This window comes from Sciurus vulgaris (genome assembly GCF_902686455.1).
Source record: "Sciurus vulgaris genome assembly, chromosome: 1".
In the NCBI taxonomy this organism is placed as follows: domain Eukaryota; kingdom Metazoa; phylum Chordata; class Mammalia; order Rodentia; family Sciuridae; genus Sciurus; species Sciurus vulgaris.
Genome location: NC_136461.1, coordinates 51,186,008 through 51,200,065, shown reverse-complemented (window position 1 = coordinate 51,200,065; position 14,058 = coordinate 51,186,008). Strand labels below are relative to the sequence as shown.

At 40.8% G+C, this 14,058-nt stretch overlaps 1 protein-coding gene across 1 annotated transcript in view; it reads left to right on the top strand.

Moving 5' to 3' along the window:
• Positions 1-4,219: 4,219 nt before the first annotated feature.
• The window catches only part of DOCK7 (dedicator of cytokinesis 7), a 225,563-nt gene continuing 215,724 nt past the window's right edge, over positions 4,220-14,058 (top strand). Inside the window, 1 exon segment of the mRNA XM_079103571.1 lies at positions 4,220-4,463. Coding sequence (XP_078959697.1) covers positions 4,426-4,463 — 38 coding nt within the window. The 5' untranslated portion in view covers positions 4,220-4,425.

Genomic DNA, 14,058 nt, shown 5'->3' with positions numbered 1-14,058 from the left:
GGTCTAGAAGTCATTAGCAGCATACCTAGCATTAGAGACATTAAAAAAAATTCTATATTATATGTGTGTGTGTGTATTTTTTTTTAAGTTGTAGGTGTACACAATACCTTTATTTTATTTTTATGTGGTGCTGAGGACTGAACCCAGGGCCCCATGTGTGCTAGGCCAGTATGCTACCACTGAGCCACAACCCCAGCTCCAGAGAAACATTTTTGAGGTGCATTCTTCATCTCAGGCAGGAAAGCCTTGGTTATCCACAATGGTAATACCTCGAAAATACACCATTTACTGGCTTTGCCTCCTCTGTTCCACTCTCTCCATGTCATCATTCCGGCTTCTTAGCAATACTTCCCTAATACACTACTTGCATCCAAGTCCTTTTGGGGGGTTAAAATGTAAGTTAAGGTAGGACCTGAAAATAACTTAGTTCGAGGCTGCCTACTCAAAAACATTTACTGAGAGATTACAGTGGAGTAGGCATTGAGATGTGAGAAATCAGTGGTGAAGAGATCAGGGGACATAGATTAATAGGCTGTAATTGAACAGTGTGGTGAGTATTGTTTATTGCAATGAGTATTATAACCGAGTAAACATGGGTGCTGTTAGTTGTGAAGTATGGCAAGGTTTAGGATCTCTGAATTGTCCCTTGCAAAAATTACATTTGCTAGGCAGTAAGAAAGGGTGCAAGGATAGATGACAATGTCAAGCAAAAGCATCCCTAACTTGGATTTAGTGCCCAACTCCTAAGCTCTAGTTTGGGATTAAAGTAAATCCAAGTGGGATGCCCTAGTTCTTCCTTCCTCTGGGCCACATTCATTTGGTCTTGCTAGAGGCTTCTGTGAAGGGAGATCTATGTTGATCTTATATGAATCAGGGGTGTTTCCTAAAGGCCAAGCTTGAAAAAGGGGAACATTGTTATGTCCCCCAAATCTCAAAAGAGAACACATTGTGACTTCAAAGCCAGAAAAAAAGTTCTCATGACCCAAGGTGTCCCTCATGACACATTTTTACTCCTTTGTATTGTGGCCTTAGAACCTTGACTGTGCCCCAGCTATAATCCGTCTTAGTACTACATTGAAGAGGGAAACTTGAGCTTGATAATGGTTGGAATGTGAACTCACATGACTTTCCCTCCTTTGTCCTTTTGTTTTCTGCCATATCCCTCAGTGTTTTGCATTAGGAAATTTAGAACACTTGTATGTCTAATGAAAAAAACATCCTGAGGTTTTCTAACCTAAAAATTGCTGTTTTAAGGTGTCTCTGCCAAACTAGTCCTGGGCCCTGGTATGTTATTTTGCTAGTATCTTCCTATCAATGAGGAACTTGGATCCTGAATTCCACTCACTGGTGGGACCACTGATGTTTCCAGAGTTGCGATCACCTTTCTGCAAAGGTTAAAGGTGGGCTAAACTCCAGTTCTTACTACTTCATATCAAATAAACACTCTGCTGATAATCTAGTCTTTACCAGATGCTGAGAATGATGTTATCTAGAAGTTAATTATATTCAAATAACAACTCTTAACCAACTATGTACTTTTCTCTTCAACCAGACTTCAACTCCTGGAGGACAGGGGCTTAGTACTGTACATATTTAATGAATATAAGTTGAATGAAGGCCTGTGTCAGTAAGACTTTTTCAGTTGTTAAAGACAGAAATCCCAACTCAAAGTAGCTTAAATAATAACAGAGACCCACTTCGAACAGCAAAGTCCAAGGCTCATATGTCATGCTATAAGGAGCTCATCTTTTTCATTTTTTTTTTCTTTCCCCCTTGCTGTGTTTGGCTTCACTATTGAGTAGGCCTTTTTCATAAGGAGTCCTTGTGTTCAGCAAATGCAATTTTTAGTTTTGATGGGGTCCAATTGGGCTTGATTCATATGTCTATCTCTAAAATAGACACTGAAGTCAGGGGGACGTGCTGGTCTGCTAGCCTAGGCCTAGGTCACATGCTCACCCTCGAAACTGGTGGTGAGGGAATCAGTTCCTCAGAAGTACAGTGAATTGAGACTGGTGTGTGCATGTGTGTGTGTATGTGTGTGTGTGGGTGTGGTGTGGGGAGCTGGTCTACTGTATGGATGCTGGTCAGCTACAGCAAAGCTACTTTCACACCCATTGCTGAATTCTATCTGTCTTACCCTGTGATTCATTCCCTGTGGGGCATGGATACCAGCTAGAACTGGACTCGGTCAGCGACTGCCAGCTTTTCCACAGAGGTGGGGGCCAAACCTTCTGCGTTAGAGTGTTCCTCAGATTCTGTCTACCCAGTTTACAGCTGGCTCCTGCTTGTTCTCTTCCTGCTCTGAATGTTTCCAGTAAGTTTCACAGTGCATGCAATGTCCTTTCAGACACTTTGGCAACTAGTGAGTCATGTATACAAAGAACTATTCAAAGCAAAATGTGGTCAGTCTCTAAGAGAGTACTGAAAAGATGTTTGGCGAGCAGAGATAAAGGCCTACAACATCTGGCTGGGAGCATGAGAGCAAACTAATTCAGGGACTATCAAGCATCCAGGTCACGTTTAAGTGTAGGATGCACAATGATAATAACAGCAATAATAATGATAGCAGCTGATTGATTAGTACTTACCATGTGCCATGCTTTAAGAACTTTATGTGATTTAACTCAATGAATCTTCATAAACACCTTTTGAGTAGGTACAATATCCACCCTTTTAGAGATGAGGTTAAGTAACTTGCCCAAGGTCACATAGCAAGAAGTGGCAGATAGGACTGGGTTCTCATCATGGAGGGTCTTAAAGGTTAGGTACAGCATTAATCTAGACTTACAGTTTTTGAGTAGTTATTTCATCATTCTCCAGGGACTTGAACTTTCTGAAAGCACATCTGTATCTGTACTCTTTAGAACATCTAGATGGGCTCTACCCTTAGGTAGAAGCTAAATATATGTCCTCTTTGATGAGACTATTTTCATCCAGTATATAAGTATGTTAAAAGCAGTGCACCACCAGAATGAGCATTGCTATACAAATAAAGTTTTCCAACCTAGAGCACTAGATAGGAAGTTATGGACCTGAGTAAAGGAGGCTTTCACCTCTGACTCATGTGTGACTGGGCAAGTGACCTCATGGCTCCAAGCTACAGATTTTAAAAAGAAAGGGAACTTTACCTAACATGTGCCACAAGGACACACTGGGAAAATAGTAACAATAAATAAATACATACTACTTTCTTGAAATATTTAAGAGGAACACTACCACAATAAACAATAAACTAAGGTATTTTTCTTAGTTTCATCATAATTTCAGTAATCAGTAAATTTGAATTAGGAACCAATCATTCTGGACACTATGGGATTACAATGGCATAAGAGACTACTATCTATAGGATATAATGGACAAAGTCAGTTTCAATGGTAAACATTGAGGTTATTTAACAGAACATCAAAACGGTGAAGAACATGAAAGCTCCTCTGGAAATAGATATAATGACACCCAAAAGGAGTTAGTAATGAACTCATGAGAAGTAACACAGAAATAAGCTATTTTTGTAAGTACCGCGCGCTAACCGATTGCGCCACTGGAGCTCCAAGAAATAAGCTATTCTTAAACAAACAAACAAACAAACAAAAAACCCTGAGCTGTGTCTGAACCTCAATGCCTCAGTGGAAGACTTTACTATCTGTGCCACCTAGGGTCAGTCACTTAGCTTCTCTGGGCCAATTTCCTTCTCTCTAAAATGGGGATAATAACCATCTACTTCAAAGTGCTGTTGTGAAGATGAAGTAAAATCGCGTGTAAAACTTTGATCCTGTGCCTGCCTATGCACAAGTCAACTATTACTATTGTTACCTCTGCAGGAGAAAAGTCTTTTCTGGCTCCCTTTCTATAAGAAAAACCATTGTTCCTCCAGTTAGACTCCACTCAAGCGGTCGGGGGAGAAAAGTGCTTTTAAGTGCTGGGAGATGGGCGCTGCAGGAACCCAGATCCAGCCATCCCGGGCGGCAAAGCACAGCCCCCTCGGCAAAGCCCATCTTCCATTTCCTTCCCTTCCTTTTCTGGAAAGCCAAGCTCCCCCCACGCGTTCGGTTATCTTATTTTCCTGCCTCGCAAGGTCGCTGCCCCCTCTGGCTTCTCTCCGCGTACTCTCAGCCGTGCGGACCTGCGACAGCGAGGCGGCGGGGGCCGGCGTCCGGGTCCCTCCACGCCCCCTTCTTGCCCTCGGCTCCCGCCGGCCGCAGCCGCCCGTCCGAGCCGGGGCTCCCGCCGGGATTGACGCGCTGGGGGAGGAGCGGTTTGTCGGTGCGCGCCTCTAAGGAGCATTACGGCAGGACTCGTTCCCGGCTCCGGCCGCCAGCCCCAGCCTCCAGGGTCCGGAGCCGGGACTGGCGGAGGCCGCGAGGGAGGGAGCGCGAGCGAGGAGGCCCGCGCCCAGCCGCCGCCGCCGCCGCCGCCGCCTCAGCAGCCATGGCCGAGCGCCGCGCCTTCGCCCAGAAGATCAGCAGGTACATCTCGGGTGTGGGGCGCGCCGCGGCGGTCGGAGGAAGAGGCGCAGAGCCCTCCCGGCCGGGCCTAGGAGGCGGGTGGGTGTGGCGACGTGGGCGCCGGCGCCAGCGCGGGGATCCCGCGGCCCGGCCCGGCTGGCGCAGGGTGGAGGGGTCGCGGGCTGCTTGGGCGCCGCCGAGGCCTCCCGCCGCCCTGCGACCCTGGCCTTCAGCCCCGGCCCGCGCGGGCCGCAGAGGCGGGGGACGGCGCGCCCGCCTCCGCGGCCGCGCGGGCCTGGAGTTTCGCGGCGGTTCATGGAGGGCGGGTGGGGGAGCGCCTCGGCGTCCGACCGCCGGCGCTGCCCAAATTCTTTGTGTCCCCACCCCCGGACTGCCGGGGGCCGCCGCCGCGTTTGGCCCCCTCCCCTCCCTCAGCCCGCCCCCCGTTGCTCCCGGAGGGTGCGGGGTCCGCCCTCCTCCACCCCAACAAAAGGAGCGGCGCGCGGCTGGCGGGCGGGAGGCCGCCGCTCCTTCACGCCTCGCACCCGGCGGGGTCAATCTGACAGGAACCCTCCCTGAGCCCAGGGGCCCAGCTCGCAGTGGGTTTGTGCACCCAGATTTCAGACGTGGGGCTGCAATGAAAAGTTGAGGGTTCGGTGTGCAGCCTCGGAACCTGGACGATGTTATTAGTTAGCATGTGAATTTAAATGTGCGCCTGTGTTTCTCATAGCCCCGGAGAAGATGGATGATAGGCAGTGTGCTTGCTGCGTTGGCCTTGCATTCTTTACTGTGGGAGTCTGGAAGTAAGCAAGTGATCCAGGTGGAGGTTTTGGAGCCACTCACCCACCTACTTGTAGCGGGTTGGGTGCCACTTTTCTTTCCATCCCCCAAAATGAAATTTAATTATGGTGGGAGGAGTCTAATATTTGTAGAATTTCATCGTGGAATGTACCTACGTATCAGGCACTAGACATTTTTAATTTTAATAAAATCCTATTTCTGTGGATTATGATGTTCCAAGAAAGGAAACATTCTGATGAAATACTTTTTTTTTTTTTTTTTCCCCTGACCAATTTTTCTGTGGCTCTGAATCTTTTTGGTTTGCTGACATTTCTTAAAGGCTTTTGGACTATCAAAAGAGACCTAAGAAAACTACTCGACCTCTGTAATGTTAACTCTCTTTTGGCATGTTTTTCATTTAAAACTAACATCTTTTTTATATGAACTTTATGTTGTTTTTGTTTTTCAAGTTTTAAAGCAGATTTAATTTTCTTCTTTGGCAAAATATTAAGTACTTAAGAGCATGATTTGAACCCATGTTCAAATCCTGTTATTTTTTAATTTGGGACCTTGGTCAAGTTGGCAAATTCTAAAGTTTTAGTTTCCTCATCTGAAAAGTGGGAATACTAATAATACCTAGCTCATAGGGTCACTGTGAGCATTAATTTGAAGATTCCTGTTAACGCTTACAATCCCGGTCTCCTGAGGCTGAAGAAGGACGATCACAAGTCCAGGCCAGCCTCAGGAATTTAGTGACATCCTGTCTCAAAAATCAAAAGGACTGGGGATGTAGCTTAGTGGTAGAGCACCACTGGGCTCAATCTGTAGTCCAAAAAAAAAGGGGGTCTAATTTGCATGAAGTGCTTTAGCATAGAGCATGGCCTATACCAGCTGTATTTGAATACTTGTAATAGTATGACCTATAAAGTTGGGATAGGAAATCATTACTTTTTTTGTTTTGTTTTATTTTCATAACGTAACTGACTTTTGCTTCTGAAGGCAAGACGTTAAAAAAAGATGTTATTAACTGATATTTTTTATATTAGTTTTTCTTTAATAGAACCAAAGTTTATCTCTGAAAACATTGTGCTTAGAGAGTAAGATATTAAAGATATTAATATCTTAGAGAGTAAGATATTAAATATATACAGTGTCTGGGCTCTACTAGTGGAGTTTGGAATCACATGGGATAGGAGCAACACCAAGAAAAAAAGATAATCAGTTGTGCAAAATAGCCTCAAATGCAAATAAGGATTGCCTTAAAGTTATAAAATTAAGGCAATGGGGATGTAGAGATAGATTAGAGAGACACTTAGGGTATATACATGGCAGTGATTAATGATTGATTGGATGTGGAAGGTGAGGAAGACAGGAGAGACATACAAGTTTTTAACTTGGGCAACCAGGTGAACAGTAGAGGCAGTCATTGAGGTAAGGGAGTACAGGAAGAAGAAGGGATTTGAGAATGGGAAATGAGGTTGGATGGAAATGATCATTTAGTTTGGGACATGTTAATTTTGAAGGGCTCATGAATCATTTAAAGAGAAACATCTATTAGGTTATTGGTGCAGCTTTAAGGTACAGGAGATGGGCTGGAGACTAGATTGGGAATCATCAGTAAGTAGATTGAAGTTGAGGCCAGAGGAGCCCATGAGATTGCTCTGGGAGAATGTGCAGACTTCATCTGGAGGGAAGATGGAGGAGAGAACTGCAGCAGATAATTATTATCTGTTCACTGTAAATAAAAGGTACTTTCCTACTTGTTACCAAATATGGTTGAATTACATTTCTGAGTAGATTCTCTTCTGCTTCTGATTTTCCTACTAGAGGAAGTCTGGAAAAATTGTTTTTGATAGATTGGAATTGCCACTCATTGAATAAACTTGGGCAAATTACTTGACTCTAATTCTGCCTCATTTTACCTGTCTAAAAATGGGGGTAATATAGAACTTATCTCAGGGTTTTTGTGAGGCTCAAAGAAATAAACACTTCAAGTATATTGATTATAGCAGTGCTTTGTACATAATAAGTACTTAGTATCAATTTTTTTGTTACAATATTTATAATGTGGCTTGGAACCTTTTGGAAGTGGTGATCCTTTTTTAAGCTGTACATACATGAAATTTGTTGCTCTGTAGCCTGTTGCTGTTTGAAACTTTTTTTTTTTAAATCAAGTTTCATGATTATCCAGAAATCTTTACTTTAAAAAGAATTATACTACTCTCTTTTCTGGCTCAGTATTTTTTTTTTTTTCTTTTCTTTTTAACACTTTGCATTTAGTGCTGCTATTATTATTATTATTATTATTATTTTGAGTCTGTGATTTGGTGATTTCTGAATGTTCCTTATTCATGTATCACTAATGGTACTGTTTACTTCAGCTCCTCAGAGAAAGGAGCCTATCAAGTAACTGCCTTTTTGTTTATTTCTGCTTTTTGAGGATAAGACTCATTGCATTTATGGAATGTTGACTGTAGATTAGTGACCTAGGATTTTGTTTGGATGATTTTGTTCTATCACTTCATATGGATGAACATTTGTACCCACTAATGCACCTTTTACTACCTTTTCATTTTTATAACCCAGGAAGGCAGAAGTACATAGTAAAGAAGGCTCTGGGGTCAGATTGCACAGGTTTGAAATTCTGCTTATACCAAAAACAGTTGTGTAAGTCTGAGCAGGTAATCTAATCTCTCTGTGTTTTGATTTCTACAGCAGAAAAATTGGGATTAAAAAACCTCCATAAAATCAAGGTTAGGATTGAATGAAACACTTAGAACACTTAGAAGCACTTAGAACTGTGCCTGGTACATAAGCATTAAAAAAATTTTAGCTACTGCTATTATCATGCCTGTATTATTTGCTCTTGTTCCTACTACCATATTCCACATTGGGAATTAAGACCTTTAAAGAGTGACATTATTTGCCTAAATTGGGACTCAAACGTTAGTCTTTGGGTTTCAGATATTATACTCTTTTTTATTTGACTATATTTTCTTTATGAAACACATTTTCTATGGTAGTTTCGGATTTTCTAACAGCATGACTGTTAGCATCCCGAAAGTTATGCTTTCTTTTTTAGTCTTCCCTTAGTCAACTGAGTATCGTTTTGCTGCCTAAGAAACAGGATTTATGAAAGTTTTTTTGTCAGATCTTCATTTCTGGATATGGGCTTATTTAACCCAACTCAGGTTTTAGTCTTGTAGCTGTTAATAACTGACTGGACAGACCCAGTCTTTCAGTTTGCAGAGTCTACTTTGTTTAATTCATACTTCCACATATTGTCAACTGCTTCATTGCTGTCTTTTGTTATACTGGATACTGGAGTCCTAGAGTGGAGGCCCTGCCTGGCTTCTGGGGTCTCAAAAGACCAGGCTGGGCTACTTGTTCCAATATGCCAATCAAAGAGATGAGCAGTGGTGAAGGGCAAGAAAGGATCTTAAATCAGGAGCCATACCAGGATGAACAGATCTAGGAGTTCAGTGACCAAAGATCTTTCTTCAAGGCACTGACAAAGAAAAAGGAAAGAATCGGGGGCTTGCATGACTGAGGGTTGTATAGTTGGCAGAGTAGGTCATCTTGTTCAGGACATAGTCTGGGTTGATTATTATCTCAGGACTGCATCTGTGAAGCTTTGGGAAGGTCATCATCACTTGGTTCCCCAAGTGAGATGATTGCCCTTGCTTAGGGAGGCAGCCTTGGTTCAGTGATGGGGTAGTTGCTTCTGCATAGGGGGGCAATCTCTTCTTGGAGTGGTCTTTTCTGCTAGGCTCCCTGTTACTTATGAGTAGTTTCTACTTATCAATCAGACCTGTGGTTCCTGGAATCCAAGATAAAGGCAGAAGAAAGTGGCCCAGAAGAAAACAGATAGAGGCAAATGGAATAGAGAGGGACAAAATGGAGTGGACCTCCTTCTTATTGATCTTACTTTTTTTTTTGGTGATGCAGGGGATCAAACCCAGGACATCACATATGCCAAGCAAGTGCTCTCCTACTGTGTCACGCTCCCAGCTCTTATATCATTGATTTGTAATGCTGAATATCTAATGTATTTTTTATTCCTGAGCTACATAGTAATGTCAGAGACTAGAACAATTCAGAGTTGACCTTTTATTAATTAATGTCATTCTGAATGAAGTTTACGCCATATCATTTCTTTACCATTTTTTGTTTCCTTACCTTATCTTTTACTGAAAAGTTTTGAGTTTAACACGAGTCATTCATTTCAACCTAAGCATACTACTGTCCCAATATGTCATTTAATCATCATTCCCTTGAACTTGAAAGATCTCCCCAAAATTTACCCATTTTTCTGGACTTTGAAACCTTTTCATTGCCACTTCCCTAAGAACCTTGATTCTATATTTCCCCCTTTTTTAACATTGCGCACGCGCATGTGTTTTGCTGAGGATGAAACTCCAGGTCTTGCATGCTGAACTCTTGCTCTACCATTGAGCTACATACCCACCCCACTTTATAGCCTCTTTAATCTGTTCCTTTAGTGGACCTTTCCCTTAAACTGTAAGAATTATCAGCTCTTTCTCATCATAAAACAAAGAATCATTGAGTCTTCTTGCATTTTAGCAGCCAACCAGTCATTCCTTTCTTTTCTAGTCACATCGCTTCTTTGTATGTGGTATACTTGTGACTACTTGCTGCTCATGCATCCTTGAACCATGCGGATGTGCTTACCTTATGTATATTTGAATTATAGAACTCTTGAGAGTGTAGAACCTTTGACTTTTTTTCTTTTCCTCATCACTGATTTCATGAGATAAAGAAAAATTGTCCTCGTTTTCTCTACTTCTGCACCCCCATGTTATACTGCTTTTGAGAGCTCTTCTTGGCAGGCCTAGGTCTTGACTTTTTATCTCTAGTGCTTAGCAGAGTCTTGTGGATACTAAACACATAAGAAGTGTTTGAAAAATGCCCACCTGCCACTTTGGGGCATGTTTCATGAGCTGATCTGGTTTCACCCCCTCTAATTCAGATGTGTTGCACAGTCCCCCTACAATGTGGCTTTCATCATGGTCTTTTCTTCAGGAAAAGAGTGGGTTCTTAGAGTGTCAAACTGAACTCCTGCTTGTTATTTGGAGGTGATCCACAATCTGGTCTTTCTCTTGTAGGCATTTTCTTTAGTTTACACTTTCTACTCCAGTCAGTCTGGTATTTTCACTGTACCCTCATAAATGGTGTGCTCATTTCCATACTATAACTGTTCTGCTATTCTTTCTTTTTGATATATCTTTCTTCTTTTTAATGTCTTGCACATTCTTTATACTGTTCTGACTTTTGGAATGACTGTCTCCTTTGTATTTACCACCTATGAATGCATTTCTAAGCAATCTAATTTTTTTCTGGTTTTTGAGTGGAATTATATTGTACATTTGTAGGTTTTCTGTCTTGCGTTTGCTCAAAGTTCTCTTTAAGAGATTCATTCATTATATTGTGACTAACTGAAATTATGGTATTTTGTTGTATAAATATGCCACAATTTATCTATTCTACAGCAGGTGAACAGTTGGATTTGTTCCTTTTTTTTTTTTTTGGTAGTGCTGTGGATTTTGCCCAGGGTCCCTCACATACTAGCAAGTGCTCTACCACTGGGCTATATTCCCATCCCTGTTTCCAGAGTATTGCAGTACATATATTCTGGTACAAATATATATGAGTTTCTTAGGGTGTACCTAAATGTGGAATTGCTGGGCCATAGGTACTTAATGCTCATTGTAACGGTTTACTTATAATCAAGTTTATTTGGTAATACCAAACTATTTTCCAGAACCATTACTTCTATAGTGTTCTTATTTGTGGGTCTTTTCTAGGCTCTATTTGGTTCCACTCGTCTGGTTTTATGTATTTTCACCTGTTAAAACTGATCTCAATTATTGTCAGCTCTGAGATTTAGTAGACCAACTCCTCCCCCACTTTTAAAAAAGCCTCTTGGCTGCTTTTAGCCCTTTGAATATCCATGTAGATTTTAGAATATTCCAGAATAAAAAAAAATTAAATCCCAAACCAAAAATCCTGATAGAATTTGATTGAGATTGTATTTATTTAATTTATACATGAATTTGATGGAGAAATGATATCCTTTTAATATTGAGTTTCCAAACCATGATTCATGGTGTATTTCTCCATTTATTTAGGTCTCCATGTTGTATAATGAAATTTTATAGTTTTCTCTGTAAGGTTCTATTTTTCGTTAGGTTTATTTCTAGGTATATACCAAATTTTATCCAGATATGCCTTGCTAAATTCTTGTTAATTCTAAAAGTGTATCTGTATATTCCTTTTTTTTTTTTTTTCCTTGTAGACAGCCATATATCATCTGGGAATCACAAGTTTTTATTTCTTTCAAACCCTTATGCCCTTATAACTAATTTTTTTTTTTTTTTTTGTCTTGCCTTATAGACAGTTTGCTGCCCCCTAAAGGACCAATGTTAAAGACTTGGTCCCCAGGGTGGTACTCTTGTGGAACTCTTATGAAGTGGGACCTAGTGGGAGGTATTTAGGTTATTGGAGGTTGACCTCGGAGGGGATAATAGGACCCTAGCCTTTTCCTTAATCTTTTTTTGTTCCTGGCCATGAAGTAAGCAATTTTGCTCTGCCACACACTTCTTGAATGATATACTGCCTTATCCCAGTCCCAGAGCAAATGTTCCAAGTGATCATGCACTAGAACTTCCAAAACTGTGAGCTAAAACACACCTTTTTTCTTTTTAAGTTGATTATCTCAGGTATTTTGTTATACTGATGGAAAATTCAACACACTATGAACTTGCATTACTGTGCAGTTTATTAACATTTCTATTCAACATTGTATTAATGTTGAGCATTCTTGTTTTATCATCTTAAAAGGAAAACTTTTTATGTTTCACTACTAAGCTTAATGATTGCTGAGAGTTTTTGGTAGATTTTAGGGAGTTCAGTTCTTTCAGTCTGGATTCTCTAGAAACAGTCTGAGAAAAAAGGCTTAAGAATTGATACTTTATTTGGAAAGCACAATCCCAGGGCATCTGGAATGATTGAAAAGGGGCGTGAGATAGAGAAAGATGGGAAACAAAGTAGGTGATTCCTTATGTTCTTGGTTACTGCTTCACAGAGTTAGAGAGCGATTTGTTTGGCAGTTGTGCATGCCTGGCCACATAATCTATCTCTGGAAAGAGGAATGGTTCCTCAGATTAGTAGATAGGAGTATGGAAAAAAGAGGGAATTTATTTGTCTGCTTTTCTCCTGTATTCCAGTTAATTCGCTCTCTCCAAGGAGTTAACTCCCCTTACTTCTGTGTTGCATCATTTGGATTGCTTTGGCAGTTGCTCTGGATGTCTCACTACTTTTTCAATATCTTTATCCAGGGGATTTTTTTTTTTTGGTGCATTGACAAAAACTCCGATTAATTTACACACACACACACAAAAGTGTTCACTCATGTGGCTGAATACTTGGGTATAGTGGTACAAATGATGTCAACAGACCTGTTCATTTTTTGGGGGTAGATTTTGCATTAAATGATTATATACTGAGATTTGACAGTCAGTCTCTGGCTCTAATCCTACCAGCAGAAAAGATCCAGAGGCTCAATTATTGGTCTGCCTTTGGTCACATGTCCTTCTCTGCTCAGTCTTAAGTCTCATGCCCTTCTCAATGACTTGGGAGGGAGATATGATTGGTTCAGTCCCTACCAAATCTCAAAGAATGAGCGTGTTACCAGAATGAAAGTTTTCTAACATAAAGAATCTGGAAGATGAGCATTCTAGTAACACCAAAACAACTGATGTTCTTTAAAATCAGTCATTTTAAGTTCCACATCACTGTAATTATTTAAATCAATGGCTATATAGCTAGCTTTTCTATCCGTAATTTAAATGGAGCTGACGGAATACAAAGAAAACCAGTATTACTTGGCGAGAGCTAGTGTGGATTCCCTGTTGCCTATTGTTTTAAAGTTTAGCTCAGACCTTAATGCCAGGTCATAGCCTTCCCAAGAACACCTGCCATTTTTTTATTTTTGATGGCATTCTCATGCTTTATTCTGCATCTGCGTTCATGACAGCAGAAAACTGAACTAATTCCTTCACTCATATTAAGGATTTAATGATTTTCATAATTTTTGCTAAAGATACAGAGATGGTGGTACAAAGGCTCAGGGTACAAAATTTTCTCAGTGTCTCCATCCAGCTCTCTGACTAATACACAAATTCTTTCCCTAATCTACACAGAACAGTCCCAACTGTACCCAGGTTCTTTTTAAAAAAAACAACAAAATAAAATCCATCTTTCTTCGTGTATATTTTATTTACCATAAAATACATTCATTTAAAATATACAATTAAGTGATTTTTAGTAAGTTTATAATTACAGAACCATCACCCCAAACCCAGTTTCAGAGTACTTCTACCACTCCCAAAATCCTTTGTGCTTGTTTTTGGCAATTCCTCATTTCCACCATAAGCCTCAGGCAATCCACTAATTTACTTTCTGTTTTTTCTAGATTTTCCTTTTCTGAACATTTCATGTAAATAGAGTCGTATGATATGTAGCTTGTATGTGTGTGTGTGTCTGTGTGTGTGTATTAAACCCAGGACCTTGTACATGTTAGGTAAGCACTTTACCTACTGAGCTATATCCCCAGGCTTGATATGTAGCTTTTAAATTTTTTTTTTTTTACAGACTGCATTTTGATTCATTGTACACAAATGAGGTACATCATTTCGTTTCTCTGTTGTACACGATGTAGATTCATACCATTCGTGTAATCATACATGTACATAGGGTGATGATGTCTGTCTCATTCCTCCATTTTTCATACCCCCCTCCTTTTTGTGTCTGATTT